Raw genomic sequence first — 19,234 nt, forward strand, 5'->3', positions numbered from 1 at the left:
TCAATACTTATATTGATAGTATAATGGAAAAATGGTAAGAATTGCCAAACAAATGTCGGCAAATTTCAGCGAACTCCCGTGATGCAAACCACCTTCTTCTGATATTCATAAAATCTTTCGTAGCATACATGCACATGTGTAGCATGTGTTGTCAGGCTGTCCTATTTAATTATAAGCACAAGCTAAAAACAAACCAACAAACACATTATTTGCACAGAAAACACAAAATAGTTTATATAAAAATGTATATCTTTTTAGGCCCCAGTCTTGTAACTCTAGCTCATTGAGTATCAGAATTTGGTCTCAATTTAAAAGAATACTGATAACCCCGTATAAAGGTAAACCATATGTGAGTTACTTTGGTAGACCTACATTAATAATTATTTTTTGTGATCCATTCCCCATGGTTCAGAGTAAGCATCATCTGACCAGATGGCATGAGGACAAATAAAGGGCATCCTTATACCAAAGGATAGGACCTCAGACTCACTGGAATGAATGAAAAACCTTTTCAAAAGCGTTAACAGCTACTTCCAAGGAAGAGTCGCAGCATTAAGCTAAGACAGAAAGCGACATCTATTTACACTTCTCTGAGCAAAATGTCATCAGATAATTAAAAAAAAGGTTTCCCCGAAGAAGTTCCGGCAAGGAATTCCACAGGCTGGGCACCCGAAAGGAGAACTACATCCCTCTCTGGCTTTGTGCAAGAATTCACAAGAGTGCGTGTTATTTTAAAAGCTCTAATGATTGCTCTTAGGGCTGCAACCAAAGAGGTCCCTCAGCTGCTTCAGACCTTGCCGTTTAGAGATCTTAATTACAATGTGAGGTGCCGCTTTCTGCACACCTTACAGCCTGCTTGTCAATTCCAGTGGAGCTCTCAGATAAAGGACATTGACATGATGTAACCTGGATATGATCAGAGTGCGCACAATGTCTTTCTGGATAACTGCTGGTCAGAATATTATAGTCTTTTTAAAAAAAAAAGTTTGCAGTTAACTGCACATGTGATTTGAATGATAAGGCTGTATCAAGTTGCGTCCCTAGGTTTTTCGCAACTTAATCTGGAAGAGGAGTGGCGGGGTTCACCCAGCTCAATAGGTCATAGTCTCCTGACGTCCACGGAGAAGAGTCCCTGAATACTACAATTTTGCATGTATTAGAAATCCGCTTTAGACCGCTGCTGTGCATTCAACTTGCTATGGCCGAGAGACCGTCCTTAAAGTTGCTGGCCATAGTGTCATCCAGTTGTTAAAACGCAAGCATCAGCTATGTATCATCCGCATAAGACATGATATTGAAGCCCCAAGGATATACTATAAATTCAGCGGGAAGATATAAATATTGAATAGGGTAGGACTAAGTGCTGACCCCTTCGGAACTCTGCCTTTCAATTCTCAGTATCATTAAGTATGGGGAAGTAGAAAAAATGCTTGTTTCCTGTTGGAGAGATACGATTTTGGCCAATTCTAAGCTTTATCCTCTATACCAGTCGTATCCAGTTCCTGCAAAAGGATGTAATGAAACACCGTATCAGATTTGGCAGACAGTTCAAGGAGGATGACTACAGATTTTTTTTTCTCAAATCAAGATTGCATTTGATAAATTGAGTCCCCTCCAAAAGGGGCAAGTTCGGTGCTAAAACCTGAAGGAAAATCGGATTGAGACAGGTGGAGAATATTGTTCCTTTCAATGTGTGGTGATCTGAAGATTTACCAATTTTTCAACATTTCCTGAAACGCATTGAGTAAAGAATGGGGCTATAGTCCTCAAGCTTAAAGGCTTCAAGTGAGTTTTTTTTCTTCTTCTTCAAAAGTGGCAAGCCTAAAAATTTGTCCACTAGAAGTTGAAGCACCATGGGGTCTTAGAAGTAAGAAGGATTCGTCATATAAAAGAATGGGTATCTTTCTATTATTCAGAACTGTGAAATAGATTATTCAATTTTCTAAAACATCCCAAGCGCCGTTTCTGTAAAAAGAGAACAATGTTGGTGCAAGAACACACCCCTGGCACACACCGCTGTCAATAGAGAGGCGTTCAGTCAGCTCTACATTTGGACCCCAGCGTACTTGTGCACAGTTATTCTCATGCAGTTTGCTTATACGCTGAATAAGGTTACCCGAGTCCCCCCTATTTATCAAAACTCCCAGTTTTGCAACGTCATTTCATTTTCTTAATGAAGGTTGGCTGACTTTATTAAGCGCAGGATTAAAAACGCTGCTTTTTCTAGAATTATGATTATGTAAATGGTAAGTAGTGCTCACCTTGTGAGCAAAATGGCGGCATTTTTCGACTTTAAGGCTGATGTTGGTGAAGACGAGGGAGCATAGTACTCTCAAACACAGCACTGACTATCAGCAATAGTTTCTTACAGTAGCAGGGAGGGTTCCGTGAATCTGAAAGGATTTTAGCCATTGCCTTAATATATTTTTTGCAGATGGGTGACTGGTGACATTAGGGTAGAAGTTATTTAAAGCTGCTGCAGGTCATCCATATCCCTTTCCCTCAATGTTTTGTTTTACTGAAAGATCATATTCAGTGTTTGGGAAGTCACTGGATGTAAAGAGACAGTTTGGTCTAGCCAAACATGGAGTTTACTCATTGTGATGTCTCTAACGCTTTAGGCTTTGTGAAAGGAGGCTAGCAGTTGTTGATATAAGAGGGTTTCTATCGCCTTTCCGGGGATGACCCTGCCTATTTCAAAAAGAGATTCGCTCCTAGTTGCGGAGGAGTATTGAGGTTAAAGGGAAGAGGTGAGCGGGTTAATTGGCATTTGTTGGATAGGACAGTGCCAGTTCCCCAGTTTGGAACCTTCCTTACATTTTTTTTTTCTTTTTGACATCGGACGAGGGAGGTGAGCCATATTTCTGGTGCTGAACATGTGATTTCATGTCTTTTCTCAAATGATTTGCTTAGAAAGTGTTGGGGTGCATTGGGAGAATTCGGAGTGAAGGTGATGGAGAGTACATTATTCCGAGTACTATCTCTTCGTTTGCGTCTTCCCCTTACAAACGCACTACTTGTGGTGTCTAGTGATACAGCCTGGAGCATGATACACTTTGACTGCCTCCTCTATATCTATAATTGCTACCTCTGCTATGGTTTTTCAGGAGGTGTTCTCTTCACTTTTAGTGTGTTGACATAATGTGATGAAAGTTAGTCTGGCAGTTAGGAAGGTTTGCCTAGTCCCAAGTTGAATGGACGCTCCTGGTTCCCCTTAATAAAATTAATAAAATAGGTTTAATACCTGGGTTGTTCGGGGGTGGGGGCTGGGGCTTGGGGCATTCTAGTTCGGTGTGCATTTGTCCAGTACTTACCAGTAGCGGTAGACAAGCCTACTAATTAATAGGTCGAAACGAGACAAGGTCCAGCTTGGCTCTACAAGTCTGTGCGAGCTAAGCCATGAAAATCTTTAACATTTAATGTGTGCAACCAACAGCATGTGAAAATTTGATAGGGTCTTCAATTTCCTTTAAAAAGAAACATTTCTTTAACATGCCAAAGTATTTGACTTATTAGTTATATCACTGCACTGAGATGCATTTATTCGAAGTGATAGACTTAAACATTAACTTGGAAACATTCATGCCTTCTCCGGACAAAAATGGCAGTAGTGAACTAAGAGGCAAGTCAGTTGTCATGTGCACCATATATTTAGCCTTGATTATTATAATGCATGGCACAACATTATAATGCCTTAATCAAGAAGAAGAGAGATATTTGTTTAGGTTACTTCATTTGGTCGGGGGGGGGGGGGGGGGGGGGTTAGGGATGGTGTCAATTTTTCTTGTTTTACGAAATGTGCAGTTCTGCCACTAGACTTTTCTCTCTCCTGTTTTACATCAACGGTTTGTGCTTTTTCTTTAATTGTTACCGCTAGAGTGGGAGGCAGAAGACACCTATAAGCTTGCTCGAGGTCCAAGATGACCTCGAGCAGAGACAGTCATCTGGCTTGAGGTTTTAGTGGCTCGCCCAACTTTGCTTATCTGGTTATTGCCCCTTGTACCCATGTTTAGTGGTCTATTCTGCATTCATAATTCAAGGTTTTGGGGGCGGGTGATTGGTGGATGGAGGTTAGTCTGGCCATTTGGTGAGCGAGGGGTGTTTCACATTCCCAGGTTGAGTGGTCACTCCCGCGTCCCTCTTTCAGGAGATGTCACTCTCAGTGCTCTGAATGACTCGGACGCCAACAGTGACCTGGTGGATATTGAAGGCCTTGGAGACGGAACGGTCTCCAAAAAGCTCAACTTCGATCAGGGTGAGTTCCAAGTGATGCAGCCTCTCGCTCAGTTGAACTCTACCGGAGCATCATCTTATACATCTGTCTTTCCACATTACACGGCAAACCCTTCCATATGCCCTCCCCCTACTCATCTGTCACACTACAGCCCTTCTTTCCCATATTACACTGCCACCCCCTTCCATGGTCCACAACCCTACTCATTTGTCCCACAACAGCTATTTGTCCCACCCACAGTTCTCTTACTCCTTCATTTTATCAAATCTCTTATCTTTCTATATCCCCTTAATCCTCATATCTCTATTGAACAGCATCTCTTCTAATCCTCTTCACCACCATGACCTGTCATTACAGCACTTGAAGGACCCCAGCTTCCAATGTCTCTCATTTTAGATCCTGTAGTTCAACCATTGAGACTCAACGCTGTTTATTATCAGCCATCATGCGCTTAATGGAAAAGTGGAAAATCTAACCTTTTTCATTACCTTGAACATTTTTGATCTTGATCCGTGATACATGAAGTGAGAAAATTCTATAGTGCTTTCTGTGTTCCCATTACGGTCCTGGGACAATTATCATGTCACAATAAAGACATTTGCGTTTTTTAAATTCTTTTCTTGTACATACTGGATACAGAGTGCTGTTTTGCCATGATCTGTACTTCATGTTGTTTTAGTGTGTACCTTATAATTGATTCTCAATTTCCAGCATTAATTGGTTCCCCAATTTGGCCATTTACCTCCAAGGTAATGTTAGTCCCCTTACAAGGAATAACTGTGTTTGTCTTGGTTTCATCCCAAATATAAAAAGAAATCTGTACAGAGCTATCCCCACTCCCCCAAAAACCACCTAGGACATCTTTCTAGTGTTTACGTTAATTATATTTAGTGCTGTTTTCACAACTTCTTCATTGTATTTCTCTAAACTTCATGCCCAGGTCAGGCTAGAATTAAATAGATACTTCATACCCTTTAGCCTTTTGTCCTGTAAAAGGGAGCAAGGGGTGTTAAAAAAAACACAACAAGCATGATAATAGTTTATTTGGTATTTTGGGACTGCATACGTAATGTCCGTGGATTAGTGTGAAATTTGTATGTTTTAGAACATGTCTGTGAGCTCTTTCTGCTTTTGCTAATGTAACCAAATCGTCGCCAGATACACCTTTATTTGACTCAGATGTGACTTAAACGATTGTGCTTCCTCCCAGAGAGAGACTAACCTGGGCAAAGGAGGCACAGTTAAAGGTGACCTGCTTAAACTAATTGTAAGGTATGGATGTTTATTTAAAATTGATAGTAACTCTAAGGAGGAATAGCCTTTTCTCTGTAATGTATACAATACATAGAACAGGTTGTTGATGCATCACTGTGGAACCATGAAATCAGAAAATTGCAGTGATTCAAATGGGAGTTGTTGAAAGATGTGTCATAAGCTTTTAGTCTGTGCCTCATTTTTAGTTCACTAGGCATGGGTACCCTGTTGACCCCAACTAATTGAATGAACTCTCCTTTCATCCCACCCTTCCCAAGTGCTGGTGTTCTTTCAACTCTGAAGTAGTCCTGTGTCATTTGTGGTTAGATCATTGAACCCTGTTTTCTCTTCTCATTCTGGCACTTGTACTGCTTCTTTAAAAATGGAAATTTCTACGTTGCCACACTACTCAATTATAACATGGTATCTTTTAGTTTTTGTTTTCATGTGCCCTTCGTTTGATTAGAGATAGGAATAGCCAGCATCCTCCAAATGGGAAGAGAACGTTTTCTCTAAAATCTTGATGGGAAAGATGCATCCCCACCAAATTCAAGCCTGGGAAAGTATGAAGTTGAAAAATTCAACTATCGTGGTTATGCTTGTTAACATACCATTGTGTTTGCATAATATCTTTATCAGTCTCAGATGCAGAAGTCTGGAGCATAAAGTGTAGACTTTTTAGTTTTTTATGCACTCAGCGGTTTTGGAATATTTTCTTCCCATTCCTCAGCGATCTATAAATCTCTTGTTCTTGAGTGAGGCCTTGTGTTATAACACTTAAAGGGTTCCAGGTCAATCTAACCGATGGATCGCTACTCCTTGTGGATCATAGTTTACTTTGTAGATTTTACAGAGTCCTCTTGGGGCATGGAGTTACCTATGTCTTCCTGAGACTTACTGCTCAGTAATTTACAGCCATTTCTTCTGTGCCTTGGTCTTCCTATTACTTGCCACCTCACTTCATGAGTAATCAAATAAATATATATTTCTAGAAGCCTTTGTGAAATTCCTGGAAGGAGTTTTGTTGCACCAGTTTGGCTAGGCAGGTCACTACAATAAAAATATGCACAGATGGAATTAAGAGCCCACAGACCTCTGCTGCTCACTCCAAGTGACGGTTTAGATCAGAGGGTTTGTGCTCTTAATCCCTCTTTCTCTAGTTGCAGAGATTAATGTGAATCAGTGGTGCAAGTTCCCTCTCCCAACTATCTTTTGATGGCTTTCGATTAAAGTAGCAGTTGCCTGCTTCGTGGTGTTTAAGATAGATCAATCAGCTGTGTGATGGAATTCTGGGGTGTTCCCCTGCTTCGCTTCTTTTGGGACTCGCCTGCCATGTAGCCATAAGAGCTTTTGGCTGATACAGTCACCTATTGCTAAAATATTAATACAATGTGATTCCACCACTTCATTGCCAAGATTCTCCTTGGCCCTTGATGCTTAGGTTGGGATAAATGCTGGGAGCAGGGCACCTCAAAGCAGATTACTGCCTCTCAACAGTCCATATGGGTTGACTTTTCAGTATTCATAGTGTTTTTGGGGGTCGGTGGAAACCACTTCCCCATTCACTTTGCCAAAAACTATTGTTTCACTTTGTCCCAGATTTTTTGAATGTATGTAGTTTTTGAAGCCCAAAACTAAAGAAATAAATGAGTACCCCTCAAACCAAGGCCAGAAAATTCTGGAAATGGTTTCCAAAATCCATAGATAATTCATCACATTCCTTTGTAGTTCATCCACCTCATTTGAGCAATGTTCCTTCCTGCTTTTGATTGGATGCCTCTCAAAGACCATATTAAATTGTTTAGATCTCTAGCACGTAACTCATAGGAATAGGACTCTCCATGTACACTTGCTAATAAATATATATTAAGGTTAGCTCATTGCCGTCTGGCACTCAATATCTCATATAATCACATGTCTGTTATAGATTACAAATTGATATTGCAATTGGTTATCTGGGAAGATGTAGCAACAGCTATATTGTCATGTAATAGGTTTCACTTTACTACTTTGCCTCCTTGCACATTCACATGTCCCTTTCTCTAAGCTTGCTGAACGTGTGGACATTTAGCTGTTCATTTAATGTCATGTCACAACGTATTGACCAAGAGTGCAGACGTTGCTGCAATATAGCTCTTGTACTGAGATTTCATACAGGGTCTGGCTCAGTGTTTTGGATTTCTGATAGAAAACCTTTGTACAATCTAGATGAGGAATCGAAATGGAGATCTGCGTTGCAAAGCTGGAGCAAGCTTCTGGATGCTGACCCGTTTGCTTTTACTGAGAGCCACTTGGGCTGACCAGCACCTACTGCATCTTAAAAAGGAAGTGTCATGTATCGTTCATAGCCCTCATTGAGGGTGGCCCATGTGCTGGTGTCCCAAAGGAATGACATGTCCACTGAACAACCTCAAACCCATGTCAGCTGTGCCAGGGACCCTATTTGTCCACCTTGGAATCAATAGAAACGTGTTCTGTTGAGACAGAAAGGTTGCTTTTTAATTAACTACATTCCAAAAGTACCATATTAAAATGTTTAAAAGTAGTTTTTTTGGACTGTTGACCCTTTGCTGCATTTTGTTGGGTCACCAAAAGAAAGAGGGGGGGGACATTAAACTCCGGTGCTTCTCAGAACGAATGCCTCTACATAGTAAGCATTAAAGAGTACAGTACCATATTGTTATCAATCGGAAGCACAACACACTTCAGGCACTGATTTCTAGTGTTGTTTCAAGCCACACATTACCCCATGCTGTGGTACAATGCAGTACTTGAGTGTAACATAATGACTATGCATATAGCTCTAAGAAAGCAGGCCTATCAACCAGCTATTTGATCAGCAAGGCAGCCATCTTCATGTGAGAGAGAGTTATACTTTTATGATCTAAAATGGGATTTCCAAAAATTAGTCAAATAATTATTTTGTTTTGTTTAATGTGTTTGCAGATCTGAAGAACAATGTTGCTGCTATCTAAAATACAATACAAAGTAGATAGTTAGCATTATAACAGTATTTATAAGCTGAAAAGGACTTCATATTGAACAAATTATTTAGGGTCACTATCTCTTTTGTATTCAATTTATTTTCTATTTTATTTGAATATGATTTGGAACTCGATTGAGATCCACATATAAACAAAACATAATTATCAACAGACATTGCAAAAACATAGAAACCACAAGATACATTCCATTTATACAAAAAAACAAAAAATGGGAGTCATATCTGTTAATATAATTCTAAAAAACATTTAAAAAAGTTAAAAATTCTGAAACAAAACATTTCATTGGGAGGGTTGAAAGTGGCATCACGTAAAGACTTAGCAGAGGAAGTGCTTAACTGTAAACATATGGGTCTCACCCACTTTCGACAGTGGACCATTAGGGCAGGGCATATAAAAAGGATATGGGTAATATCCTGAGTTGAGTTGTCATTGCCACATAAATTACATTTGTCAGAACAACCATGCCATCTAGCTAGTAATTTATTTAGAGGGAGAAGATCATGTCTCAAGAGGAACCAAAAACGGCGTAATCCGTGGGTAAGGGCCCAGGATGCATAAGGTTGTATATGTTTAAATAAGTAAGAATTGACAACCTCAGTAACACCTTTCTTTAAGATGAGGACATCTCTATCCCTCTTAAAACTTAACTCCCAAGTTGCCCGATTTAATGATAGCTTTAGCTGATGTGGAGTTAATGAAAAAAAAGTTAATTCCTCCAATTCTAATAAAGTAACAGCCCTTCTAAAGTTATTTAAAAGTAAAGAGTGTTCCTTCATGGGACCCAGTAATTCCTTTTTAATCAGAGATCTTAAAGTAGCCGATTTACCCTTGGCTAAATGGAAGACCCAGCGTATGACTCCTGCCAGGGCCTGAACCCAAGTACCTCGTATGCTGAATTCAAGCCTGAGGGATTCCACACTACAAGCATTATTAACCGACAATAAATGTCGCAGGAGACTACCCTCGATAGTATCTAGGAAGCCCCATTGACACAAATCTATTAACTCGATGCCGTAGAGCAGGGAAGCTGGAATTTGTGGTCGAAAGGCCTCTAACAGATGGGCAAAATGTCTTCTGCCAGTAGCCTTATAAAGAGCACTCAGTCCATTTCCCTGGGACTTAGCTTTCCTTATGTTATTGTCTATGTGAGGCTTGGCACTCAAGTTGCTGCATACTATTTTCCCCAAGAAAACATAAGATTTTACAGTTTCTAGTTTCTCGTTACCTAAAAACCAACTGAAATTTCCAGATTTCGTTTTTCTCTTCCCTGTAATACATATTACCTTGCTTTTGGACATATTGATCTTCAAGTAGTGGGACTCAGCGAATAGATGCAATGCATGCAGACGATTATTTAGTCCCTTCGGAGTGAGGTCTAAAAGAAGGATATTGTCTGCGTACATTAAGCATGCAACCGGTTTGTCCCCTAAAGTGGGAGCAATTCCTTCGCTTAGAGATAAAAACTGTGGTAGGTCACAAACATAAAGAGGGAACAACAAAGGAGCCAATAAACAGCCCTGTGTAGGACCATTAGCTGTGGGAATTGCTTGGGATAGGCCTCTCTCTCTCCACCTAACAATACTCTACACCAGGTATCAGAGTGGAGTTCCTGAATTAGATTTAGCATCCTAGCTGGCATACCTAAAGTGAGTAATTTCTTCCACAGCAAAGGACGGTCAACTTTATCGAAAGGCCGTGGAGAAATCAATAAAGGCCGCATAGACCCCCCCTCCTCTAACCCTGATATATTTATCAGTTATTACTTGGAGAGCAGTTAAGTTATCCAAAGTACCATGATTTTTCCGGAATCCCGTCTGTTCTAGGGGAAGTACATTTGCTTGGTCCACCCAATCAAGGATTTGTTTCAAAAGGCATCTTGCAAACACTTTGCCAATTGCATCCAAAAGGGCAATTTGGCGATAGTTTTGGGGAGATAGTCGGTCTCCCTTTTTAAAAAGGGCCACTAAGATACTCCCTTTCCACTAGGGGAGAATCTTTCCCCTAGAGAAACAAGTATTAAACATAGGGCATAACAATTTGCTCCATTTCATGCCACTTTGCTTTAAAACAGAGATGGGAAGTTCATCCGGCCCCATTGCCCCAGATGAGCTCTTTTGTAAATTGAGACCTACTAGAGAGATTTCAGGCCCAATCGCCATGTCTTAAGTTGATGTTTGGTAACAAAATGGTTAAAAAATACAAGAACTGATCAACATTCAGTGCCCCTCACTGTTTTCGGATACATGCAAAGGTCAGTAGCATTTATAATGCTTAAATTGAATGATTGATAGAATACCTAAAGTTCTGGAGATATGATAGAGAGCACCCTTACATCTGTAGTGTAGAGCTATAGCAGACGCAGGATTTGAGATAGTATCAGAAGTGCAACAGATTCGTTCTCGTCAAATAAGGTTGTGAATAGAAATTGCATTTTTGATGGGACTATGAAACTTTGGTAGGACTCTTGAATGGAGAAAATCTCAATCCCTCTGACTCTTAGTGGTGTGCGAAACCTGTAATGAAATGCGCAAGTACAATGAACATTTCAGCCTGTAGGATCATGTGGTCTTAAATAGATCTCACATAGGTTTGGCAGTCACTGCGTTACACTCTCAAACCAGTTGTGGGCATCCTTACCGCCTAAAATCAGTGTATCTTTCAGGGATTCCTTTTCTCCTAGAAATGTGAACAGCAGTTTTTTCATATTTGAAGGACTTTTATATCCACCTGTTAGAAATTGGGTTTCTGTTTGACAGGGGTTGTGAACCCTGGTCAAGCAGTAATCACAACCCTAGTCAGGGTAAGGCACCAGCAAGTCCCAAATCAACCACTGGTACAGAGCTGTCAGTTTTGACTTGAAAGCACGGTGTAAAGTATTTGTGCAACACTTCAGACACTAAAATCAGTGAAAACATCACACAAAAAGATCCCAAGCAAGGTTTACAAAAATAGAGTATATTTTGATAAAACAAGACCAAAACGACAATAATCCAAATCAGGGATATTGCACTTCAAGCTTTAAAGGTAAATTTAGCGCCAAAATCCACCAAATCCTGGTTGTGGATTGTTGTGTGGATCCGAGGCGAAGAAGTGTCTCACAGTCAAAGCGATACGTGGGTTCCTTGATGCGACGAGGCTGCGGTGCGAGGTCCTGTTGTGTAGGCATCCAGTATCCTGTTGACGGACTTCCGATACGAAGTCTAGGCATTGAGGATGCAACACCCAGCAGATGATGCGTTGCTTCCGAAGAGCTGCGATGCAGAAGTCGTCGTCTGGTAGCTGCCGCCAATGACGGATGCGAGTACATGTGTCTGAGATGCTCCGCGCAGCGGGCAATGCATCAGTTCCGAAGACTGCAAGGACAATGCAGACCATTAGCAGCAGGCCAGATTCATGCAGCAGTGGCAATGGATTTGTTCTGCTCCAGGATGTGCTGCTCAGCCAAGGAGATGCATCAGTTTGGCTTGTGGATGCGTCGCTCAGCCAATAAGATGCATCAGTTCTGCTCAAGGATGCGCCGCTCAGCCGAGAACATGCTTCTGCTCAGTTCGAGGATGCGCCCCTCCGCTGAGAAGATGTGTCTGCTATTCTAGTTAGCACTTTAGCCCACTTCCATGGGTCCAGGACTAGGGGGGCACTACTTGCGTGGGTAGACTCACAGATGGCAGAGTCCAGGAGCAGATACAGGATTGTTTGAAGCCTTTTATGTCCCTGAGGCCTCAGATCAGGAGGCCAGCCAACAAGGCCTTGGAGTCACTCTGGGTTCTGGGCTCAAGAGATGAGGGTCCAGTCCTTCTCACGCTGGCAAGAGGGCAGCAGGTCAGCAAAGCAGGAGTCCAGCAGAGTTGCAGTCCAGCAGAGTGGCAGTCATTTCAGCAGCATAGCAGTCCTCCTTCCTGGCAGAGTATCCAAGGTCCAGAGGTGTACTATAATGGTGGTGTCTGAGGTCCAGCATGTATACACTGTGGTGCCTTTGTCGTGGGGGAGACTTCAAAGAGATGCCTTTGAAGTGCACATATTCCACCCCCCCCCCCCATTTTCTTTTGCCCTGGCTCCAGACTCATTACAGGGGACTATGCAGCCCTTTGGGCAGGAAAAGGATACAGCCTACACAAGTGTAAATAAGGCTGTGCCCAGCTCCTCCCTCCCACCCTGCCAGGATAGCCCATCAAGTCTCACCTAAGCTCCCATTGTATGTGGCAAAGTGTAATACACAAGGCCCAACTGCAACTACACCGAGACATGTGACCAGAGACAGACTGGAGGTTTCAAATGGCTAAGGCTAGAAAATGCCCACTTTCTTAAAGTGGTATTTTCTGAATTGTAATTTAAAATCCAACTTCTTGTTAGGATTTTAAATATGGATTCCACAGTCACCAAACTTGAACAATTATATCCTCCCATTTGAAAATGTTACTTATTAAATGTAATAAGGTAACTCCAGTGTTATCCTATGAGAGAGATAGGCCTTGCAGAAGTGAAAGACTAATTTGGGTGTTTTTCACTACCAGGACATGTACAACTTAAATATATATCCTACTTTTTAAATACATTGCACCCTGCCCTCTGAGCTGTCTAGGGTCTACCTGAGAGATGTCTTGTATGTATTAAAAAGGTAGGTTTAGGCCCTGGCAAGAGGTTTAACTTGCCAGGTCGACATGGCAGTTTGAACTGCACACATTGGCTGTACAATGGCAAATAGAATCAGTATGTTACTTTAGGAGGAACATTGCAAACATGGTGTCAATTGAGAACACATCCAAGGGCCGAGGTGTACAGGACTCTGAGATCGGGTCGGGGGCAGAGCATTTGAACATTCACACTCGAGGGCTGACAGGGACAGAGCTTAAGGGTGGCTGTGGAGCTTTAAAAGAGAGGAGAAGTCTGTAGAATTTTCACTGCATTATTCAACTCTGTATAGTGATAATTAGCTCATAAAAAGATAGCAAATCTATGAAATTCTGAACAACAAGAACTTTGGCCAAACTGACCCTTATCCAAAACTAAATGCTAAAGCTAGCCAGCACTGTATGACTCATTAACTTCTCTGGGATGCTGCTTTGCAGCATGTGACTTCTGCAAATGGATTGCCTCTGTCTATAGCGTGACATTGCAAGACAGAGTCCACTACAGACCAAGATGAAAGAGGAGTGTATCAGAGGACAGAGGGACATTACAGGCTCAACAAAAAGTGGGCAGAAGGCAGTCTGTACTGCCCCTTCTCTTTTTGGGGACAATGGTACGGCCAATTAAGATTCAGCGTTGAGAGGGACTCACTGTATGAACTATAGGTAAAAGGTAAGACCAGGGTTTTCACTTTGCTCTAAAGGCAATGTTGTTCCATCTACAAAGGCTAGTGTCTCACCTGGTATTTCAGCACAGAGAGAGGTGTTTTAGTAAGTGTATTTTGGCCCTTCATTCACATCTCCCTAAACTATCAAACAATGATATCCTTGGTCCTTGGTGACCTGCGCATTATAGTTACTCAAGGTGCGATGTATAGGTAGTAGGTGCACACTGGTGCTTCTATACCTCAAGGTTTATCTTTCTCATTTGAGTACTTGCAAGTATATCATGGTGTTTTAGGGTGAATTGCTCTAGGACTCCCACCAGGTCATGACTTTCCTCATTGAATTAATTTTGGCATGGTTCTTTTAATACACCTAATATCTCCTTTATCTTCTGCCAGGCACTGATGTGTTCACATTGCTTGGTAAACAAAATCAAATCTTTAAAAACAGAGGCGTTTCTTTTGAAAATCAGAATATTCCTTCAGCCCTCCCAACTCTAGTCCACCACTACCCTTATGCATCCTGTCCCACCACAGTTCTCCAACCACTCTAGCCAAACATGTACTTTACCCTTTCATCCCTCTGCCACCTTTCTACTCCTTTTCCTTCCTATTTTTTGGGTTTAACCTCAATTTGCTTTAGACCACCTCCTCTTGGTATATTCGTTCACCCCCTTTCACCCTTTACGTGCCTTCTCTGGCCTCCCCTTCCCCCCTTCTGATTGATTCCACCTTGTCTTTTATTCCATTTGCTTCCTGCCATCTATACTCTGCTCTTGCTCCTCTCTGTACGTTCATCCTCTCTTCACTATCCTGTCTTTTCTATGATCTGGAATAATCTGAAAATAGTACACTCAGTAGAAATATTCTGCTGTTTTCTTAGTCTGTTCTACTGCTCTTGTTCTGTGTAGCTGTAGTAAGCGTGGGTGGGTTATCATACAGGGAAAGAGGCTGTGGAGGTAGTGTCTTTTAGTGGGTGGTTTACTTTTGAAGGAATGACTGGTATTGGGGACCCATGTATTTGGTGTGCATGTGAGTGGTTTTTCAAATGATTGATAGCGGGGGAGGGGTATATTCTTTGTCAAATGTTAGGCTGTATGAGATCTGTGTTTGAAATAATGATCACGTCTCTCTCCAATTTCACTTTTCAGACAACCTAAATCTAGACTCCAGCCTCATCATGAATTCCAGTGATCTCCCGCTGCTCTCCCGCTAAAGGCATTGTGACCAAGCAATCTGCGACTGAAGACCATACAAGGCTTCCCTATTCTCAAAGCTGCATAGGCAGAACCTTCATTCCCAAATACCTACCACATCCCTAGAACTCTAGAGACGCTACCAGTCACCCTCCTTATTCATCAACCAAAACCCCAGCCAATTTTTTATCCACAGTGACTTCTCATATCTTGACTTCCTGAGCTGTTGTCTTCGTCCTCACTGGTTCCCTTGCATATCTAGCTAACCAGTCACCTCTGATCTCACTCGCCCTCAAACTTCATTTGAAATCTTCCTATCTTCAACTGGACCCCCCAATTGAACTCCGCCCCTGTCAACCTGCGTTATCACTCACCCTGCCAAATCCTTTGCACGGCTGGACTGCACCTTGTTTTTCAGTCTTGTGGCCTCAAAAAGGCCACTTTTATTGTTCATGTACAATCTTAAGTGTGCCATCTGTGTCCTTCCTTCTATCCTGTACCATTGTTCTGCAACCTGCTTTCCTTTCACATTTGTGTACACTGAATCATTCTGCCCTCAACTGTGAGTGTGTGCCCAAGAACGTCTTCCTGCTCTGCTAGTCCAATTTAGTGTCCAGCCCAGTGACACACTCCTACCCATTTTTACTGTTACTGTGCCCACCATCGTCCAGTGTCCTCCATATACCTGTTTTACTTCTGCGATCCATTACTAGCCTACACTCCTAATGCCCACTTCCTTACTCCACACCATCCTTCTGTGCATGTGGAAGCTGGCTATGATCTGGGAATCCTCCGTTAGTGTGTATGCAGGTTCTGAGCTCCTTGTTCCAAGAAGAAAAAAATGTAGCCCCCTCCCCTCTCAGCTGCTTAAGATGCTTTTCTTGGAGAATGCTCATTATTGAGAAGATGCTGTCCCTCAATATCCACATGTTCACTTTTTCACACACAATCGAGAAGGGTGTGCAGAGATTCCAGGCTTGCATTTAATAATGGGAGCTCCACAGATATCAGTTTTTTCCCTTTCAACATTTCATTTTTTTCTTTCGCTCATGTTGATGCTGTATTATCCTTGTGTCCCCTTTCTCAATACCATATGGGTGGTCAATGACTAGCAAACTTCAGCTGACCAATCGATATGTGTGTACTGAATGTATTTTGATGTATGTTATCACAATTTTATTGTCTGTATGTATATATTGTATATAAGTTACAAACCTTGTCAGCTAAGGCAATGGTTTATTTACTTAACCCCTGTAGTAAATCATGTTTATTGTAAATCTTAACTGGCTTCTTGCTGTTTCTTCAACTTGATAGTTTGTTCAAAGCATATGTGCTGTAGATACACATGCTTTGCATAAGTCAATCATTTAGTGTTGGACTCGGATGATTACAGGTTGTTTTTGTTGTAAGAAGTTTTCTTCAATGCACGAGACTGCGTGACTCCTCTTGGTGATACTGCACATGGTCATCAACTCCATTTGCAGATAGTTTTTTATGCTGACTGCTTTGCATGTAATCTCTTGCGCTCCAGTTCGAGACTCCTTCAGGCTCTCTTCAGTTCTCTACTAGATACCAACTTGACTGTATTGTCTCGATTGCATTGTTTCATTGCAATTCGAGCAATTACCTTTCTTGTTGCGGGTCTTAGACTTGCTTCCTCCGCCCACGCGGTCCATCAGAGAATGACCTGCTAATGGAACAAACTTGGCTCTGCTTCCATCCGAAGTGTTACTCTAAATACCCCCACACTGACCAACACTATTTGCAACCTATGCCTCTCAACGGATCATCGAGAGGAAAGCTGTTAGATCTCGCAAGTTATTTTGCCCAAAAATACTCTTTGAGATAGGCATGCTCGACGCCAAAAAATGCAACATAAACAAACTGACAACAAACCAGACATATTCCTTCAACAGCAAGAGGAACACGAGTAAGCATCCGCAGCACAAGGGAAATCATTATCTATACATGATTCAGACTCCCAGTCCGATTCCGAACAGGACTCGGACCCCCTCCAGCCAGCACAGAAGTGACGGAAGACGAGTACTTTTACCCGTGATCCAAAACTTAAAACATCGGTTCCATCCAAAAAGACTTCTGCTGCAAAAAAGCTATGGCGACCACTGAAAAACTGACTCTGAAGCCCCACCCTTGGGCTCGGCTCCAAAAGCTGGACCTTCAGCAGGGGCCTTAACCTCCTCGACCTCTGGATCTACAACGCTTCGACAATCAGTTTCAGCAGCAAAACCGAAACATACCAGTTCGAGGCATTTGAGCTGCAGACCATACACTATGCATTAGATCGCCACCTGGTGTTGGGCTCGGATGATTGTAGGTTGTTGTCTTCTTGGAGAAGTCTTTGTAGTCACGATATAGGTGACTCCTCCCTTGGACAATACTGCGCATGGGCATCGGCTCCATCCTTAGATTGTTTTTTCCGCCACTGGGTTCGGATGAAAGTTTCTCCGCTCCGACTAGAAAAACGTTTCCAGCAACTTCGAAGCGCAAAACTTCAAGAAACTACCTTCGACATCGGCTTTTCGACGACATAACTTCCATTCCGGTCATCGAAGTGGGCCGTTAGGCCTATCGACACCGTGCGGCCTACACCACATGGAAAGAACTCTGTTCAAGAAATGCCCGAACTGCCAGGCAAAATTCCCGCATAGCGATCATCAGGAGGTTTGCAACCTCGGTCTATCGCCGGATCACAACGAGTCGACCTGCACAGCTTGTGCGTCCTTCCGATCGAAGAAGACCATCCGGGATCGGAGGGCCCGTCGACATGATATGAGGAGATCAGCCTCAGCACCGGAGAATATCTTCGACGAGGTTCTGCTTGTTCCAGAAGAAGATGATTCGCTGGATCTCCAGATCATATCAGAGGCAGAGGACTCGGACGACTCGATTCCATCACGTCAACCCGTGAGTACCTCTGCCCCTGCACCCCATAAATTGCCAAAGGCGAAAGTCAGCACTCCGCCCAAGGGGCCCAGTCGAGACCAAGCGCTCGCTCTTAAAGCCCAGACTTCGAGCTCGGCTCCGAGGAAGACAATTACGCCTTCAGGTGCTTCGGCACCGAGCAAACCACACGTGCCGATTCTACCGCCTCCAAACGCACCGAGGCCAAATGACTCCTCGGCAACGAAACCAAAAGACTCTTTGGCACCTAAACCAAAAGACTCTTCGGCACCGAAACCAAAAGACTCTTCGGCACCGAAACCAAAAGACTCTTCGGCATCGAAACTGAAAGATTCTTCGCCGAAAGCGAAAGACCCTTCGGTACCGAAATCAAAAGATCCTTCGGCACCGCAGACTAAAGTAGTACCGAAAGAAGCTCTGGCTCCGAAGCCGTCGACTTCCAAAGCTAAAGATGGAAAGTCATCTTCCACTCCGAAGACTGCTGCTCCGGTGACAACACCCGCAAGGCCAGATCCTGAGGTTCCGAAGCCCTCGGACACGCCTGTCAAGCCGTATGCAACACCTTTGGCACCAAGAACTTTGCCACAGGACACTGTAACACCTCCCAAGGCAAAACGACAAAAACAACCTCTGTCGGAACCGAAAAAAATTGACGCCGAAGAAGGTTGAAGAGGAAGAATTGTTCACACCAAATCCTAAACAAAAGAGGATCTACATAAACCCAAAGACTGGACATGTGGGTGCTATACCTCATAAGAAGAGACCAGCAGAAACACCACCTACACCTGTGGTTCCTGCCAAAAAGAAGGACTGTGCAACTTCCCCTATGAACGTTCCCTCTCCTGTATCTCCTTCCTCTCCTATCCCTCCTTACATTTCACCTCAAATCTCTCCTGTAGCCTCTCCTGCATCCTCACATTCACCACAAACTGATGAGTTTGACTTAGGTGGTGGGGAGGATCGGAATGCAGGCCCAAATACATATCCTTTAGATGAGGATGTCTATACTTTTCCACCTCATAATGTGCCTGATATCCCGGATCCACAGACATACCCTTCAAAGCCCTCTCCTCCAGAGGACAGCATTGGCTTTAATCACCTCTTACACAGAGCTGCTATCTACCATAATGTTACAATGCACTCTGATGACATTGAGGAGGATTTTCTGTTAGATACTTTTGAGCCATCACACAGATCCACTCACATTCTTCCCATGATCAAAGGAGTCATTAAGCACGCTCCAGACATATTCAAAGATCCTGTACGTGCTAGGGTACTGAATCCACAGATAGAAAAGAAATATAGGCCTGCACCCTCTGACCCAACCTTTATT

General features: G+C 42.7%; 1 protein-coding gene across 3 annotated transcripts in view; it reads left to right on the plus strand.

Moving 5' to 3' along the window:
• BACC1 (BPTF associated chromatin complex component 1) overlaps positions 1-16,261 on the plus strand; it is a 92,655-nt gene extending 76,394 nt beyond the window's left edge. For 2 of the 3 annotated variants that reach the window (XM_086945911.1, XM_086945912.1), the window contains 2 exons: positions 4,148-4,255; positions 14,935-16,261. In XM_086945911.1, coding sequence (XP_086802037.1) covers positions 4,148-4,255; positions 14,935-14,999 — 173 coding nt within the window. In that variant the 3' untranslated portion in view covers positions 15,000-16,261. The remainder of the gene's footprint in view (positions 1-4,147; positions 4,256-14,934) is intronic. The other variant, XM_086945913.1, reaches the window with a different exon arrangement.
• Positions 16,262-19,234: the final 2,973 nt, after the last annotated feature.

The sequence above is a fragment of the Lissotriton vulgaris genome, chromosome 12, assembly GCF_964263255.1.
Source record: "Lissotriton vulgaris chromosome 12, aLisVul1.2, whole genome shotgun sequence".
NCBI lineage: Eukaryota > Metazoa > Chordata > Amphibia > Caudata > Salamandridae > Lissotriton > Lissotriton vulgaris.